Source organism: Candidozyma duobushaemuli, assembly GCF_002926085.2.
Source record: "Candidozyma duobushaemuli strain B09383 chromosome Unknown B_B09383, whole genome shotgun sequence".
NCBI lineage: Eukaryota > Fungi > Ascomycota > Pichiomycetes > Serinales > Metschnikowiaceae > Candidozyma > Candidozyma duobushaemuli.
The window spans coordinates 842,653-855,784 of NW_020289895.1; the positions used below are offsets into that span (position 1 = coordinate 842,653).

A 13,132-nucleotide genomic window follows, 5' to 3' on the forward strand; every position below is an offset into this window, starting at 1 on the left:
AAGCGCATAGCGCAAAAGTAAATACATCACTTGATAACGTTCCATAAGTAAAATCCATTAGTCAATTTTTTTATTAAGCCAATCCTTTGCGTCATGTTCGTATGGCACACTAGTGTACAGCGGACCTGGCGGGCCTGAAACAAGTCTATAATGCAACCGAGCGATGGCCTTACCATCATGTATTCCCGTATAATGAAAAACCCACATTACTCCTCCAACACCCGCTTGAGCTCGTCTGACGAGCCGGATGAAAACTGCTGATATGTCGTTCTCAACGGCTTGCTTTCTTTCATCGACAAGTTTGACGGCAAGTCAAGCTTGAGGCTCCGCAATGGGGGCAAATGGGTCACCGAAGGCTGGTCCACTTGCATGGGAGACTCGCCCGATTCGCCTGACGCCAGAGCCGTGGACGACGGAGGCGTGGTGTTCATCTGTCTGATGGCAACCGGGTTGGATGTTTGTCTCTCAAGCATCGACGAGGTCGAGTTGTTGGAGACGTTGCTGTGGTGGCCCATCGCGGGCGTCATGAAGAAAGACGACAAGTTGGTGGAAGAGTTGTTGGCGGAGATAATGGGGGTGTTGGCTGTGGAGAGGCCGAGGACAGGAGAGTTGGGCAAGGTGAAGTTCCCCGTGGGAGAACTGGCCCTGCTCTTCTTGAGTCTGGACTGGACATAGTCCAAGTCGGAGTCCTCCATGATGTGGTTTCTCGAGGGCGTCGGCTGGTGCACTTGGGACTTGTTGAGCGGGGTCATCTTCTGGAGAGCCAGAAGTGTATTAAGATGCGATTTGGGCGCCTTGGATAGCGTCGTGTAGCTGTTGCTGTTGGTAGGCCCGGCGTTAAGAGCCACGCTGGAGAGGTACTGAAGGCTGTTGGACGAGGAGGATGCGTTGAAGCCGAACTTGGGGACCTTGCCTGAGTTGAAGTAGTCTGTGAGAGATGGGAGCGAGCGAGAGTTGGGCGGCACCTCCTCGCCCACGGAAGGAGGTTGTGAGTAGGAGAATTTCTCCAAGGACTTGAGCTCCTCAGTGGCTGCGGAGGCCAAAAGGTCGATGTTCATCGTGGAGCGCAGCTGTCTTGGACGGGGTCTTATTCTTGCAGGGGTGATTTTGGGGGATATTTTGGGCGAGGAAAGGTCGGGTTTGGGAGGCTCCATTTCGGCTTTGGCGGGTGGAGACACGGCCTGGGTGGCGCTGGAGCCGTTAGCAGGCTGGGAAGTTGGAGGAGTGGAGCCCAGGGCGGTCTGAGAAGATGAGGCACCTTGGGCACTTGGCAGAGCCTGGAAAGCGTGGGATCCGTTCGGGAGACTTGGCTGGCTCAGTGGACCGCTTACTGGAGAGGCATCCCGCTTGACAGGCGACTCTTTCTGGCCGTTTTGCGGAGACAGAGGGGTCTGGACCTGGGTTGTCTGGACGGGCACCTGGGCAAACTGCAACTCCGGGCTCGAGGCCAGGGACGATTTGCTGAGGTTCTTGTTGCGTCTGGAGTTCGGGTTGGTGTGGATACGCAGGTGTCTGGTCAACTCGTCGGATCTCGAAAACTTCTTATTGCACCCTGGAAACAGACACAGGTGGGGCTTCTCGCCCGTGTGTGTACGGATATGTCTTGTTTGGTGCTCTAGACGGTGAAAGGCCTTGTCACACATGGGACAGCGGTAGGGCCTCAGGGTCGGGTCCTTTTTCTTTTCTGGCTTCAAGGACATCATGAGAAAAGGTGGGGGGTGCCCTATAGCAGGAAGATGGGGAAGAAGGGTAAGGGAGAAACCTGGAACGTGTGGTTTTTGAGGAACCCTTGATTTTTTGATATTTAAAGGCCACAGGCGGTAGAACGGTGGTGTTCTAGGAAAAGGTGGTGGTTCTTTGAGATCTGGGGCGGTGCCGTTCCCCCGCACCGGACGAGTAGAGCAGAGCAGAGGCAGAAAACGGTGCACCTAGGACGACGAGGCCAGGACCACGGGAACGGCTGGGGGTAAAAAGACCAAAAAGGGGCCAAAAAATACCGGGGGATCGTGCTCTATTTATATTCTTTTAGTTTTAAAAAAGAAACGAGATATGGTGGTTTTACGGTGCCCTGGCGAAAGCGCTCTGTGCCCTAGCTTCCCCAGGTTAACGAGCATTCTATTTTACCTCAGTGCCGTGGAAGCCCCGAGCAGAGCCCGAGCGCAGGCCCCAGAAAAAAGGCACAGGCAAAAAAAACAAAGATTCCACAGCGAAAACGAAAAGGAATTTGGATTTTGCAGATTTTCTGATTTTTTTGATAAACCCATTTTTCACGTTTTTGGTGTTTTTATCCATATTTAGCTTCCTCCCCGGAGAGACTCTGCGTTTTGTGTCGTGGAATAAGCTAACTTTCTGCCTCACGCCGGCCCTACAAATAGGCGCCGAGCCACAACGGCCGTCTCTCTTCCACCCGCACCGAAGGCATTGTGAGGATTCTTCAGAAATGAATTTTTTTAAGAATATAATTCAAATCGTGAAGATGAAGTTTTAGTTTTTTTCGGATTTGGAAACCCCACGTCTTCGATCTCGTGTGATAGCCGCGACGTGGAGCAAGCAATCTTCGTCTGTGGGGATATGTTTCTCTTTTGCCTCATCCTGGCCGACTCGGCCAGTGGTAGTCTGAGCCAGGCGCTTCTGGACTTTTCTTGTTTTGAGGAATCCAATGTAATTTTAAAATTACACCCAAAATCAATAAATTGAAATTCTTGAAATCCAATTCGTTTACTGCTATGGCTGCACTGGACGCCATTCTCCCGCCAGGAGAGGGCTTGTGGGTTACGGAAGGTGGAGAATAACGTACCATGCTTCAAACCGCGACCTCGGAAGGTTTTTCCGAGATAAGTGAAAAGATAAAGATTGGCTTTCCCCCAATTCAATGCGGTAATCCAGATTCAAAAATATTAAGAAACCTCATGTCTTCCCTTCCGTGGACACCTTCCAGCCACACCGCGTAGATACCCCAGATTCTCCAACTCCACTTTCTCCCCGACCCGCCAGGCCGAAAATTGCCCCAGCTACATTCCGTAGCCGTGGTTAACATCTTGGTTTTTTAGGTTTCAAGCAACCACAATCAATCTCCGTGGTGTTGCTTATCGGAGATTCCGAAATCCTCCGGCCACTACCACTACTACTACCACCGCACAACCCGACTTTCCCCGGCACACTTCACCAAAATCACACTCTCCAAACCAGGTCCGGTTCTCCGCAGGATAGATTGCTGCAAACGCCTCAGGGGCACGGATTCCACAGTAACTTTAACCGCAGGCGAGATTGCACAGCGGTTTTGTGGAAACACGGGACGGCTGAATGGGTGGCATTTGATATTGCACCTTCAGGGATGAAGCTTAGCGTCCATGTGGATTTTGCACCCATGGGGTGGGATCCGTGGAATGCAGAACGTGAAAGTTTGCGGCATTGTTCAGTGACAGGATTGGTATTGTTGTGGCACGGGGAGTGGATTTAGTGCTGTCTGTGAGGTGGGGACATAGCAGGGTTCTAGGCCTATCCACGGATTGTGTTGTGGTGATGTTGTAGGACATGGTAGGGCAGTTGTGTGGGGGTGACGATTTGTAGTAGTGGTGAGGGAGGGAGCAGATTGATGGATTATTGTGATTGAAAACATGTGAAGAAGAATTCAGGATACCGTGGGTCCAATTGACTGTGTTTTGGTTGTTTCGTAATGGGGTGGAGGTGTTGTTCTGAGACATCCACAGTATGGCTGCGAAACAGTGAGTAAGATACCACCCACCAACCATTGGAGAGATATGGTACTTGGTGGGGTTTCCAATCTTTTGAATGATGCAAATTGTCATTATTTCCAGATCTGCCTTCTTTTAAAGCCTATGTGGTTTGGGCAACTCTGAACCGTCTGATTACACACCAGGCCTATCCCTCATCAACAATCCAACACTCCACATATCCAGCACCAGATATCAAATATTCAAACCGATAGTATTAATTTTCTCAATTCAACCTATGCATCAGGATTCTGAGGTTTCCTGCCCTTTCGTAATCCCGTGGTGAGTACTCTCCAACCACCTCCATCAACTGCTCAAACGGTGCAACAACATCAACACCATCCCCAACCCAGTGCGACTGACTCCATAAAAAATAACCCCTCTCTTCTAAATCACCTGGAATCTCCTTTATTTATATCGCTCCCGGAGGGTCTCCTGCGTGGGGTGGCAGGGGCCTTCCCGATATGGTCGAATTTCACCTCGAGCCCAAGTATATAAGAACAGCATGCCCGCCCTTTTCCTCTCCATACATGCTTTTTCTTCTTTTTGCCACCGCCGCTCTTGCTGCTAGAGTATGCCCCACCCTGTAGCTGCCCCTGCTGCCCTAACACTAGGTTAACCCGGAGTTCGAGGACTGTACCGACTGTCTGGTGATCACCACTGCTGAGTCTTTGGCAGGTACCATCACCTATACTGGTCCGACGGAGGTTCCAGAAACCACAAGTCTGAAAACCCGTCAATCGACAACTCACGATGAAACGACTTCTGCTGAAACGACTCAGGATGCACCTACCCAGGCGGAACCGACCACTGATCAGGCTCCTGAGACACCAGTGACCCAAGCTCCTGCTACGACTTCAACAACAGCTACTTGGCTGGACTCTGGTCCAATTACAGAGGCACCCTTGTCGTCTGATTGGATCGTTTCCACCATCACCGTTATTGTTCCCCTGAGTTCTGTGGAAACAGTCACCCAGTGTCATCCAAGTGTCGTTCTGAAGACAGAGGTGGTGACCTTATCCACCACGTCTTCGGTAACCAATCTTCACACTGAAGAGGCACCTGATGCTTGCACTGCTGTTGTCAAGAGGGGCTTTGATTTCAGAAACGGCTCATACACCAAAGTCACTCAGAGCTGTTCAGGCACGGCTCATGCGACGGTGAAAGCTGCGGTCACTGTGGTGGTCTCCCTGTGGCTTGAGACGCTGGTTGAAGTTTCAACCACGTCTTCTTGCGAGGAAGCTGCCAGTACCATCACAGGTTCCGAGGTGATAACTACCGAGACAACCCTCACTGTTCCCAACCCCAGTGGCCCTGGAGTACCACCAAAGGAGAGTTCAAGTAACGAAGAACTGACTGGAACGCATGTCACTCCTAAATCCCCAGGTCAACTGACCCCTGTTTCCCTGGAATTCGCTGAATCTGTTACATCTGAATCTGGTACACCTTCTTGTGCCGCTACCACTGTCACCGTCACGGAGCCTGGAATATGTGCTTTTGCCAACGGTGTCGATCTACCAGTACCAAGCATTGCAACTCTGCTTTTTGCCACCTTCTTCCTTTTAGCCTTCTTCTAATCCGTTCTTTCGATCAGCCTCAGTGAGGCCCTTTTTTGCAGCCATTTCAGCCGCACGCACCCGGAAATTATATAAACCCAGAGATCGCACTCTTTGGGATTCTACCAACACCACTTTTTCTTTCGAATAAATTTCTTTAATTACTGTAAGCATTCACCATGCCATACTCTATTAACCCTAAACCCGAGCCCTTGCGCTCGTGGAACGCCAACGCCATCAACGTCCAGAACTCCTCTAGTGTGAAACCGTCAAAACTCTCCTCGTCTCTAGCAGAGTTGACACCAAGAAGGAGGACTCCAAGACCACGCCTGTTTTTGATGACTCAGAAGCTAAAGAGCTGGAGGGATCCAAGAATTCCAAGGGCAAACCATCCGCCTGTGTCTTCGTGGCAAGTCTTCTTTACACCAAGTCTGACGTGGAGTTGTGTAAGTCGGTCACGGACCACTTTGAGCAGTTTGGAAAGATCGTCAACGTCAAGGTCTTGAGAGACTACTCGGGTCGTCCATACGCGTTTGTTCAATACGACAACGACGTGGACTCGAAGAACGCCATTGCTCAGAGTCACAACACAGTTCTCGATGGTCGTGTCATCCGCTGTGAAGCCGCCAAGGTCAACAGAACCATCTTCATCACCACCTTCAGCTCTATCAGCAAGAATACCGTAATGGATACGCTCAAGGAGTTCGGCGAGACGGAGCTTGTTGTTGCTAGTGATCAGCACGGCAAGATCAAGCACGCTACTTTAGACGAGGAATGCCGTTTCTGGTTTGCCAAGTTCTCTTACCGTGACGACGCCATCAGAGCTTTTGCCAGCTTGACCGATGACACCGCTTATCATGTCGAATGGGCCAAGAACATCGAGGATCAGTGCACGAATGGCAGGTTCGACAAGTACACGGTCTTCGTTGGCCTGTTGAGCCGTCTCGCTACCCACAACGACTTGGAACGTCATTTTCAGAGACACGGTGCTGTCAAGTCTGTTTCGGTGATCCACAAGACGCTGGCGTCGTATGGATTTGTCACCTTTGAGGAGGAGGCCTCCGCTGCCAGTGCCGTTGCTAAGGATAACCACACCATGTTCATGGACAGAAACATCAACGTCCAGTACCGGGAGTTGAGCAACTACCCCAAGATGATCTTGTCCTCTGACATGCCTGTGGTGTTGGCACCCCCTCCGGTCAATAGTAAGTTCAAGGCTGCTGCCAGAGCCAAGCACGAGAACGAACCCCACGAGAGACCGAGAGCTCCCAGAAGGAGTTTCTCCGGTGGCCTAGACCTGGCCTTCAGAGCCAGAAGAACGTCGCTGTACACCCAATACAGGGACTACAACAGCAACTGGTCGGGTGCCGCAGATAGCTACAGATCGTGGCCCAGATCCAGATTTGGCACCGGCGGGCCCGATGCCGAATATCAAGACGACGGATCCCGCTACTACGTTGTCAGCCCCAGCGGGCGGAAATAGGTCTGCACCGCTCACTGTTGTTTAATGAATCATGTATCTTCCAAACCTGGAGCCGCGATAGTGCGTAGTACTGATATCACCTACTTTCAAAGGCACAATGCACAGCTGCACCCTCCACAAATTGGCCCAGAGTGCCTCTCCAGATAACAGCAAAACAATTAGCTACAGATTGAGTCAAGAGAAGCTTTCGCAGCTCAGTGATATCAGGCTCAAGTCGCTATATGACAGGAAACCAGACTACGCAGCGATCAGCAGTCAACCATGGAAGAATCTGCCCAAGTACTTCAAGAACGTGCTTATATCAGCATTGGCTCTTGTAAAAATGAGCATACATGCCAAGCTGGGCGGTTCAATTGAAATCATGGGCATGCTTACAGGCAAAATCATCGGAACATCCATCATCGTCATGGATGTGTACTCACTACCTGTGGAAGGCACGGAAACACGAGTAAATGCCCAAAACGAAGCTTACGAATACATGGTTCAGTACCTTGATCTTATGAACTCGGCGGGCCGAGAGGAGCACATTGTGGGCTGGTACCACTCGCATCCAGGCTACGGATGCTGGCTCAGTGGAATCGATGTTGCCACCCAAAGTCTAAATCAAAACTTCCAAGACCCCTATTTGGCCATTGTTGTGGATCCCGTGCAGCTGTCGAACCAGGGCAAAATAGAGATTGGAGCGTTCAGAACGTTGCCCATGGAGTACGAATCCAGAGAGGGCTCCAAGGGCAAGAATGTGAATACTCGATCGAAGGAGAAGATGAAGGATTTCGGTATCCATGCTGATCAGTACTATGCTCTTGACATTGAGTTGTTCAAGAGCAGAAGCGACGAAGAGTGCATCAATATGATCTTGAACAAGTCCTGGGCAGCCAACCTATTCTACTCAGAAAGTGCATTGCAAGAGTACGACAGAAGACTAATAGATAGAGTCAAGCAGCTCATGAGCGAGTTGAATTTTGCTCGTGAGGTGAAAGAGCCAAGGGTGTTTAAGCATTCGTTCGAAGCATTGGTCAATCGGCCTGTGAAAGAAGATTTACATTTGCGTCATTTGCGAGAAAGGTTGCTGTGTGGAGCTAGTCAAGGAGAGAGCGATGAGGAGGTAGTAGATGACGAAGGCGATGTTGATGGAGAGAATGACGAGGATGATGATGATGATGATGACGACGACGATGATGACGAGGATGACGGCGATAATGAAGACGACGACGAAGAGCAGGCCTCCAAGACTGCCAGTGATAGAGATGAAGCAGGTGACGACGAAGGCCAGATGGAAACGGAGGAGGAGCAAAGCATGGACGGGGAGCCTCTCGAAATCGGTAACGCCAAAAAGCGCTTGCACAGCACCGATGATAGCCGAACCAGTATTAGAGAAGGCGAGCGTCAGCAGTCGTCCACTCACAAGCGTCTTGCTACTGGCGATGTTTACATGAAGTTGAGCAACGAGCTCAAGGCGAAGACGCAGAAAGCACACAGCAAGTTGCGAGAGGACGAGCGTCAGGTCGCTGCGGTGGGCCATTCCGAGTTACTTCTGATGCTCGTGAAGCGGGCCCAGAGGAAGGTCTTCGGGTGAGGTGGGAGAGGTTTCTTTAGAAGAGATCAAGAGATGAGAGAGCCTTAGGGAGGTGAGCCCGATAGAGCTCATGAGCTGGCAGGTAGTACAAACTATATTTACTTCAGGTCGTCAAAGCGTCATTTGATCGGCGTTGGAGGTCAAGAGTCTCAAGGGCCGCTCTTGTGCAAGCCGTCTACTGGTCCACGGACCAGCCCCATCGAAACCACACGCGTACGGCTCAAAACCTCAAAGATCCAAAAATGACCACTCTCTTTCCAAATCGCCTCACATCATATTGGTGCCCGACCAGGACCCAACCCCCAAGGTCCCTCAGGGTCTAGGCTCATGCCTCGATGAGTCTTGTACATGTCCCACGACACCGAGGCCCTATACCACCGTCACACATTGGCACTCCAGAAATAAGCCCTCCAGCATTAGCCTGTCCCAAATCGTCAAAAGTGAAGCTTACGTTTCACGAAAGCTATTCAAAATATGTAGTGCACCTCTTTGCCCCTCTTGTCGTTTGTCACGTCACCACAGTCCATGTCTCATTGTCCATTTGTCTCAAAATGGGTGCAAAACGCACCCCAGCCCAGCCACCGCTCATCACCACGAAAAACCGCAAAACCTCCTTGCAAATATAAAAAGGCCGAAATCCGGCGCCAAAACCACCGCTGATTTTTTGAAATCCACCCTCTCGACCCCGCCGGGCCCCAAAACCACCCGTTTTCCCATCGCCTGGGGCATCGCGGTTGCTTGTTCCTGTGCCGACAGGGCACTTTTTATGGCGTTTTTCGCAGCGAGCAACACCCACAAGCACCGATTTGGAAGACATCACCAGGCACAAAATGTCCAACCCGTTGGTCGACCGCATCTTGGGCAACCCGCTCACGTTTGTTGCCGCCAAAGCGCCCGAGAAAGACGCCGAAAAGGAGAAAAACCCGGCCTACATTGTGCTTGGATCCAAGAAGAGTGTGCCATCGCAGGAAACACCGGTGATGAAGCCGAAGCGGACCATCAAGGTTCAGCCGCGTTCCATGGCCGATGCTATAGCCGCCTACACGGGGAGAAAGTACTTGACCAAGAAGGAGAAGAAGGAGAAGAAGGAGAAGGAGAAGGCTGAGAAGGTGGTGGAGAGCTCAGACGAGTCGCACTACGAGCTGGCTTCTGAGTTCCAAACAGACAGTTCGTTCCAGGGGTTCCGCAGTGAGGAGGATGTTGAGAAGCTGGAGGTCGAGGCTGACGAGAAGCTGGAGGTCGATGCTGACGAGAAGCTGGAGGTGGAGAAGTCCGTTGAGCCGGAGGAAGATGAGCTGGATGGGTCCTACAATGGCGAGTCTGAAGAAGAGGAAGAGTCGGAGTCAGAATCTGACGATGAAGAGGGGAAGAAGATGGTGGCGAAGGCGAGCCAGATCACATCGACAACGACTCCGAGAAGGAGTCGGATGCTGAGGCCTCCGACGGTGCTCCTGAGGATATGGCTCAGTTGAAAAGAGACCTTCTAGCAGATGCCCGCAAAACGCCTCCAACGTCGCCAGACCTCCCGGCTAAGGAAACTGAGTCCAAGAAACAGCCAATCACGTTGGCCAAACACCCCAAGGGCCACTACAACATCACGGAAACAGCACTTGACCGCGGTCTGAATGGATCCACCAGAATCGTCAAGAACTGGACGAAGAAGTTCCAGGGAAAGCACCCCGTGGGTCTCCTCAACTTTGGCGTCACATGCTACATGAACCTGGCCATCCAGCTGATGGTCCACATTCCAGCGGTCCAGCACTACCTTCTAGAAGTGCTCGAAGGGAAGCACGAGCTTCCCAATAGAAGCGTCACCAACACGGTGGCCGAGCTCTCCAGCCGAATGTGGGGATTTTCCTCCGGTCACGGCAAGGGCCCTCGTAAATTCGTGAACCCCAAAAAGGTCATCCAGAGGCTCTTTGACATCAACTGCATGATGAGCGAATGGCAGCAGGAAGACTCCCACGAGTACTTCATGAGCTTGATGTCGAGGTTCCAGGAGGACTCTACGCCCAAAGGCCGCAAATTAAACGAGTCCATTATTTATGATATCTTCGGAGGCCTACTACAACAGGAAGTCACCTGTCGCGAGTGTAACACCGTCAGCACCACCAAACAGGAATTCTACGACTTGTCGTTGGGACTTAACAAGAAAAGACGCAGTCTGGAAACGGAGGAGGTGCCCTGTGGCCGCTACTCCATCGAGAAGAGCATAAACGACTACTTTTCCACGGAAACAATCAAAAAGGACAAGGTTGACGAGTCCTCAGGCTACCACTGTGAAAAGTGCAAAAAGCGGACTGTTGCTACCAAAAAGTCCATGATTGAGCGCAGTCCAGAGACACTCATGGTCCACTTGAAGCGTTTCAAGTTCAACGGCCTGTCTTCCTCCAAGGTCAAGCAAGCCATCGTTTACCCCGGTTATCTCGACTTGGCCCTTACACAATGACTCAGGAGTCCACAAAGTACCAGCTCATATCAGTCATTGTCCACGAAGGCAGGTCTATCCTGTCGGGCCACTATATCTGCCACTGTCTTCAGCCAGATGGTCTGTGGTCCACGTATGACGATGAGTATATTAACAAGTTGGACGAACGCAAGGCCTTGACAGATCCCTCAGCATACTGTTTAATTTACACGAAGCTCACGCCAAAGGACGAAAGCAGCAGCGAGGAGAAGAAGAGAAAGAGCCATAGAGGAACACCGGCAGCCAAGAGAGCCAAACACTAGCATAATAGCATATTCGGGTAATGAGAGACGGAGAAGATGGATAGCGCTGTAGGGGTATTGGGGCAGTTGAAGAGGCAGTTGTAAAGGCCATTGTAGAAGTATCTAGTAGAATGGGGTTCAAAGATGTGTAAAATTCGGAACATTCATTTGCATTAATTAACACAATGGAAAATAAAGAAATGCCCGTCTGAATGATGTGTAATGTAATTGTCCTCTTCGATTTATGTATCTTCATTGGCGGTTTAGATATGTAATGCGGTGTTTCACCTGGACCACTATCAGGGCACAACTACAAGCCTAGACTACCTACGCCATTCAATATTTACCATTTAATAATCACTAAACCAAACCTAAAAACCAAACAATGTATAGAGAAGAGAAAGGTGTGGACGAGAGGGTTAGGCATCGACAAACACATTAGGGTCCTCGTCATGCTCGTCAAAGTCGTCCTTGACCGCCAGAAAGTGCAGCGAACGGGAGCCCGGTACTAGCCGAGCCAGTTCGATCTTGATATTAACCGTGCCAAACTTAAACTCGTCCGAGCGTCTTCTACGAAAGGAATCAACCAGTGACTCGTCGTCCACCAGAGACGCCACACTGTTGGCACTAGACCGGCGGCGGCGCAGCAGACGTGCCTGCTGGAGAAGCGATGCTGTCAGCAGGAGGTTGGGCACCTCTCTGATGAAGGCTCTCTCCACCACGTATTTGCCCTCCTTGTATGCCTCTGCGTACGCTGCCAGCTTCTTGTAAAACCAGCCCAAACGGGTCCGGCACTGGGAGCAGCGGATGTCGTTGACAATGTAGACGCCTGTTCGGAACTGCTTTTCCTGGTCGGGTCCGTCGGGCTGGACGTTAATGAGCTTGTCCACCAAGTAGGCGTGGCCAGAGGCCCCTGTGAACTGGTCAGAGATAACCAAGTTGGAAAGACAGAGGTGCGCCAGGCATTCGTTGCATACAAATATCTTGTTGTTCTTTGAGTCGTAGGAGGTGTTTTCAAAGAACTCGGTGGTCTTCAACCCCATGGTGGTAGTGGGGTTGAACCGTCGGAGGAATTGGGGTGTGTGTGAGGGGACCTCTAGTCGGGGACTATGAGGAGCAGACAAGTACGGGGTTGGGTACTTGGTACTGGGGTTCAAAATGTGGCAGTTACCGGGTGGGCCACTAAAATTGCACAGTATGATAGCCACGGAGTCCGATAACCAGGGTCTGATAAGGAATCAGGGGGTTAATCTGGGGTATATGAGTCGAGCGTGGGTGAGCTTTGACTCGCTGTCGGGTGGGTATTAAGGAAAAAAGCAGAAAAAGAAGTAGTATGAAGATTCCTAAATAGGCCGAATTGCAATGGCAGTGGTAGGGGGCCCAAGTGCAGAGGCATAAGCACGCACCTAGGAGTCATGTCGTAGTCAGGCGCTCCCAAAAATATATAAGCCCCGGCGGTCCCACATTGAGAAAAATGTTTGAAACATTTTTTCCTTTCCTCTCTATTCTTATATATTACCTCGAATTGTAGTTTTCCCGGGGCTTTCTGGCCCTGGGGGATGGGAAACTGTGGTGGGCTGGTCCGTCATAAGATTCCCCAAAGCGGCCTGGCCTGAGACAAAGAGGAGACATGGCACAAAGTCTTAGCAAACGCTAACAGTGCTACAGCAGGGTAAATTTACAAAAAGTCTCTGGCAGGAAATTAGCCTTTCTATTTGCCACCGGCCACGAAAATCACAACAGACAAATTGCCTTTTTTGATGCAATCGCTATGACATTTTGACTAGAGCACATTGCGGGATGTCGCGGTTGCGAAACGGGGCCAACGGTCTGGCTGATATCGCACAGCGGTTATACGGAAACAGTAGCCCTGGAGACCTGGGTTGCCCTTTCACCGCATAGTGCGTTTTACGGAATTTGAGATTTTTGAAAAAATGCGTTTTTCACTATTTGCTTCAATGTCACCGCCGATCTGGTGAAGCCTATTGGTCGCAGGGTCTCACGTTGCTCCGCAGGTGTACATTCTGGGCTCATTGTGCTACATGGTGCAAATGCGTATGTACATGGTCTATTT

The 13,132-nt window shown here is 50.9% G+C and overlaps 5 protein-coding genes across 5 annotated transcripts; 3 read left to right on the forward strand and 2 right to left on the reverse strand. All coding sequences in view use genetic code 12, as the record gives it.

Moving 5' to 3' along the window:
• Window positions 1–206: 206 nt before the first annotated feature.
• On the reverse strand, window positions 207–1,700 carry CXQ87_001854 (uncharacterized protein; the record flags this gene model as incomplete). The annotated part of the gene is made up of 1 exon (XM_025480376.1): window positions 207–1,700. One exon carries the CDS (start codon window positions 1,698–1,700, stop codon window positions 207–209), a length of 1,494 nt encoding a protein of 497 aa, XP_025334676.1.
• Window positions 1,701–4,264: 2,564 nt separating this feature from the next.
• Window positions 4,265–5,311, forward strand: RBT1 (adhesin RBT1; the record flags this gene model as incomplete). The annotated part of the gene is made up of 2 exons (XM_025480377.1): window positions 4,265–4,306; window positions 4,349–5,311. The coding sequence occupies 2 exons, from the start codon at window positions 4,265–4,267 to the stop codon at window positions 5,309–5,311; spliced, it is 1,005 nt and encodes a 334-aa protein (XP_025334677.1).
• A 158-nt stretch (window positions 5,312–5,469) lies between these two features.
• On the forward strand, window positions 5,470–8,349 carry JAB1 (COP9 signalosome catalytic subunit; the record flags this gene model as incomplete). The annotated part of the gene is made up of 3 exons (XM_025480378.1): window positions 5,470–5,558; window positions 5,582–6,749; window positions 6,904–8,349. The coding sequence occupies 3 exons, from the start codon at window positions 5,470–5,472 to the stop codon at window positions 8,347–8,349; spliced, it is 2,703 nt and encodes a 900-aa protein (XP_025334678.1).
• Window positions 8,350–9,179: 830 nt separating this feature from the next.
• Window positions 9,180–11,079, forward strand: DOT4 (ubiquitin-specific protease; the record flags this gene model as incomplete). Its single annotated transcript, XM_025480379.1, has 3 exons — window positions 9,180–9,685; window positions 9,712–10,759; window positions 10,804–11,079. 3 exons carry the CDS (start codon window positions 9,180–9,182, stop codon window positions 11,077–11,079), a joined length of 1,830 nt encoding a protein of 609 aa, XP_025334679.1.
• A 398-nt stretch (window positions 11,080–11,477) lies between these two features.
• On the reverse strand, window positions 11,478–12,101 carry MOH1 (Moh1p; the record flags this gene model as incomplete). The annotated part of the gene is made up of 1 exon (XM_025480380.1): window positions 11,478–12,101. One exon carries the CDS (start codon window positions 12,099–12,101, stop codon window positions 11,478–11,480), a length of 624 nt encoding a protein of 207 aa, XP_025334680.1.
• Window positions 12,102–13,132: the final 1,031 nt, after the last annotated feature.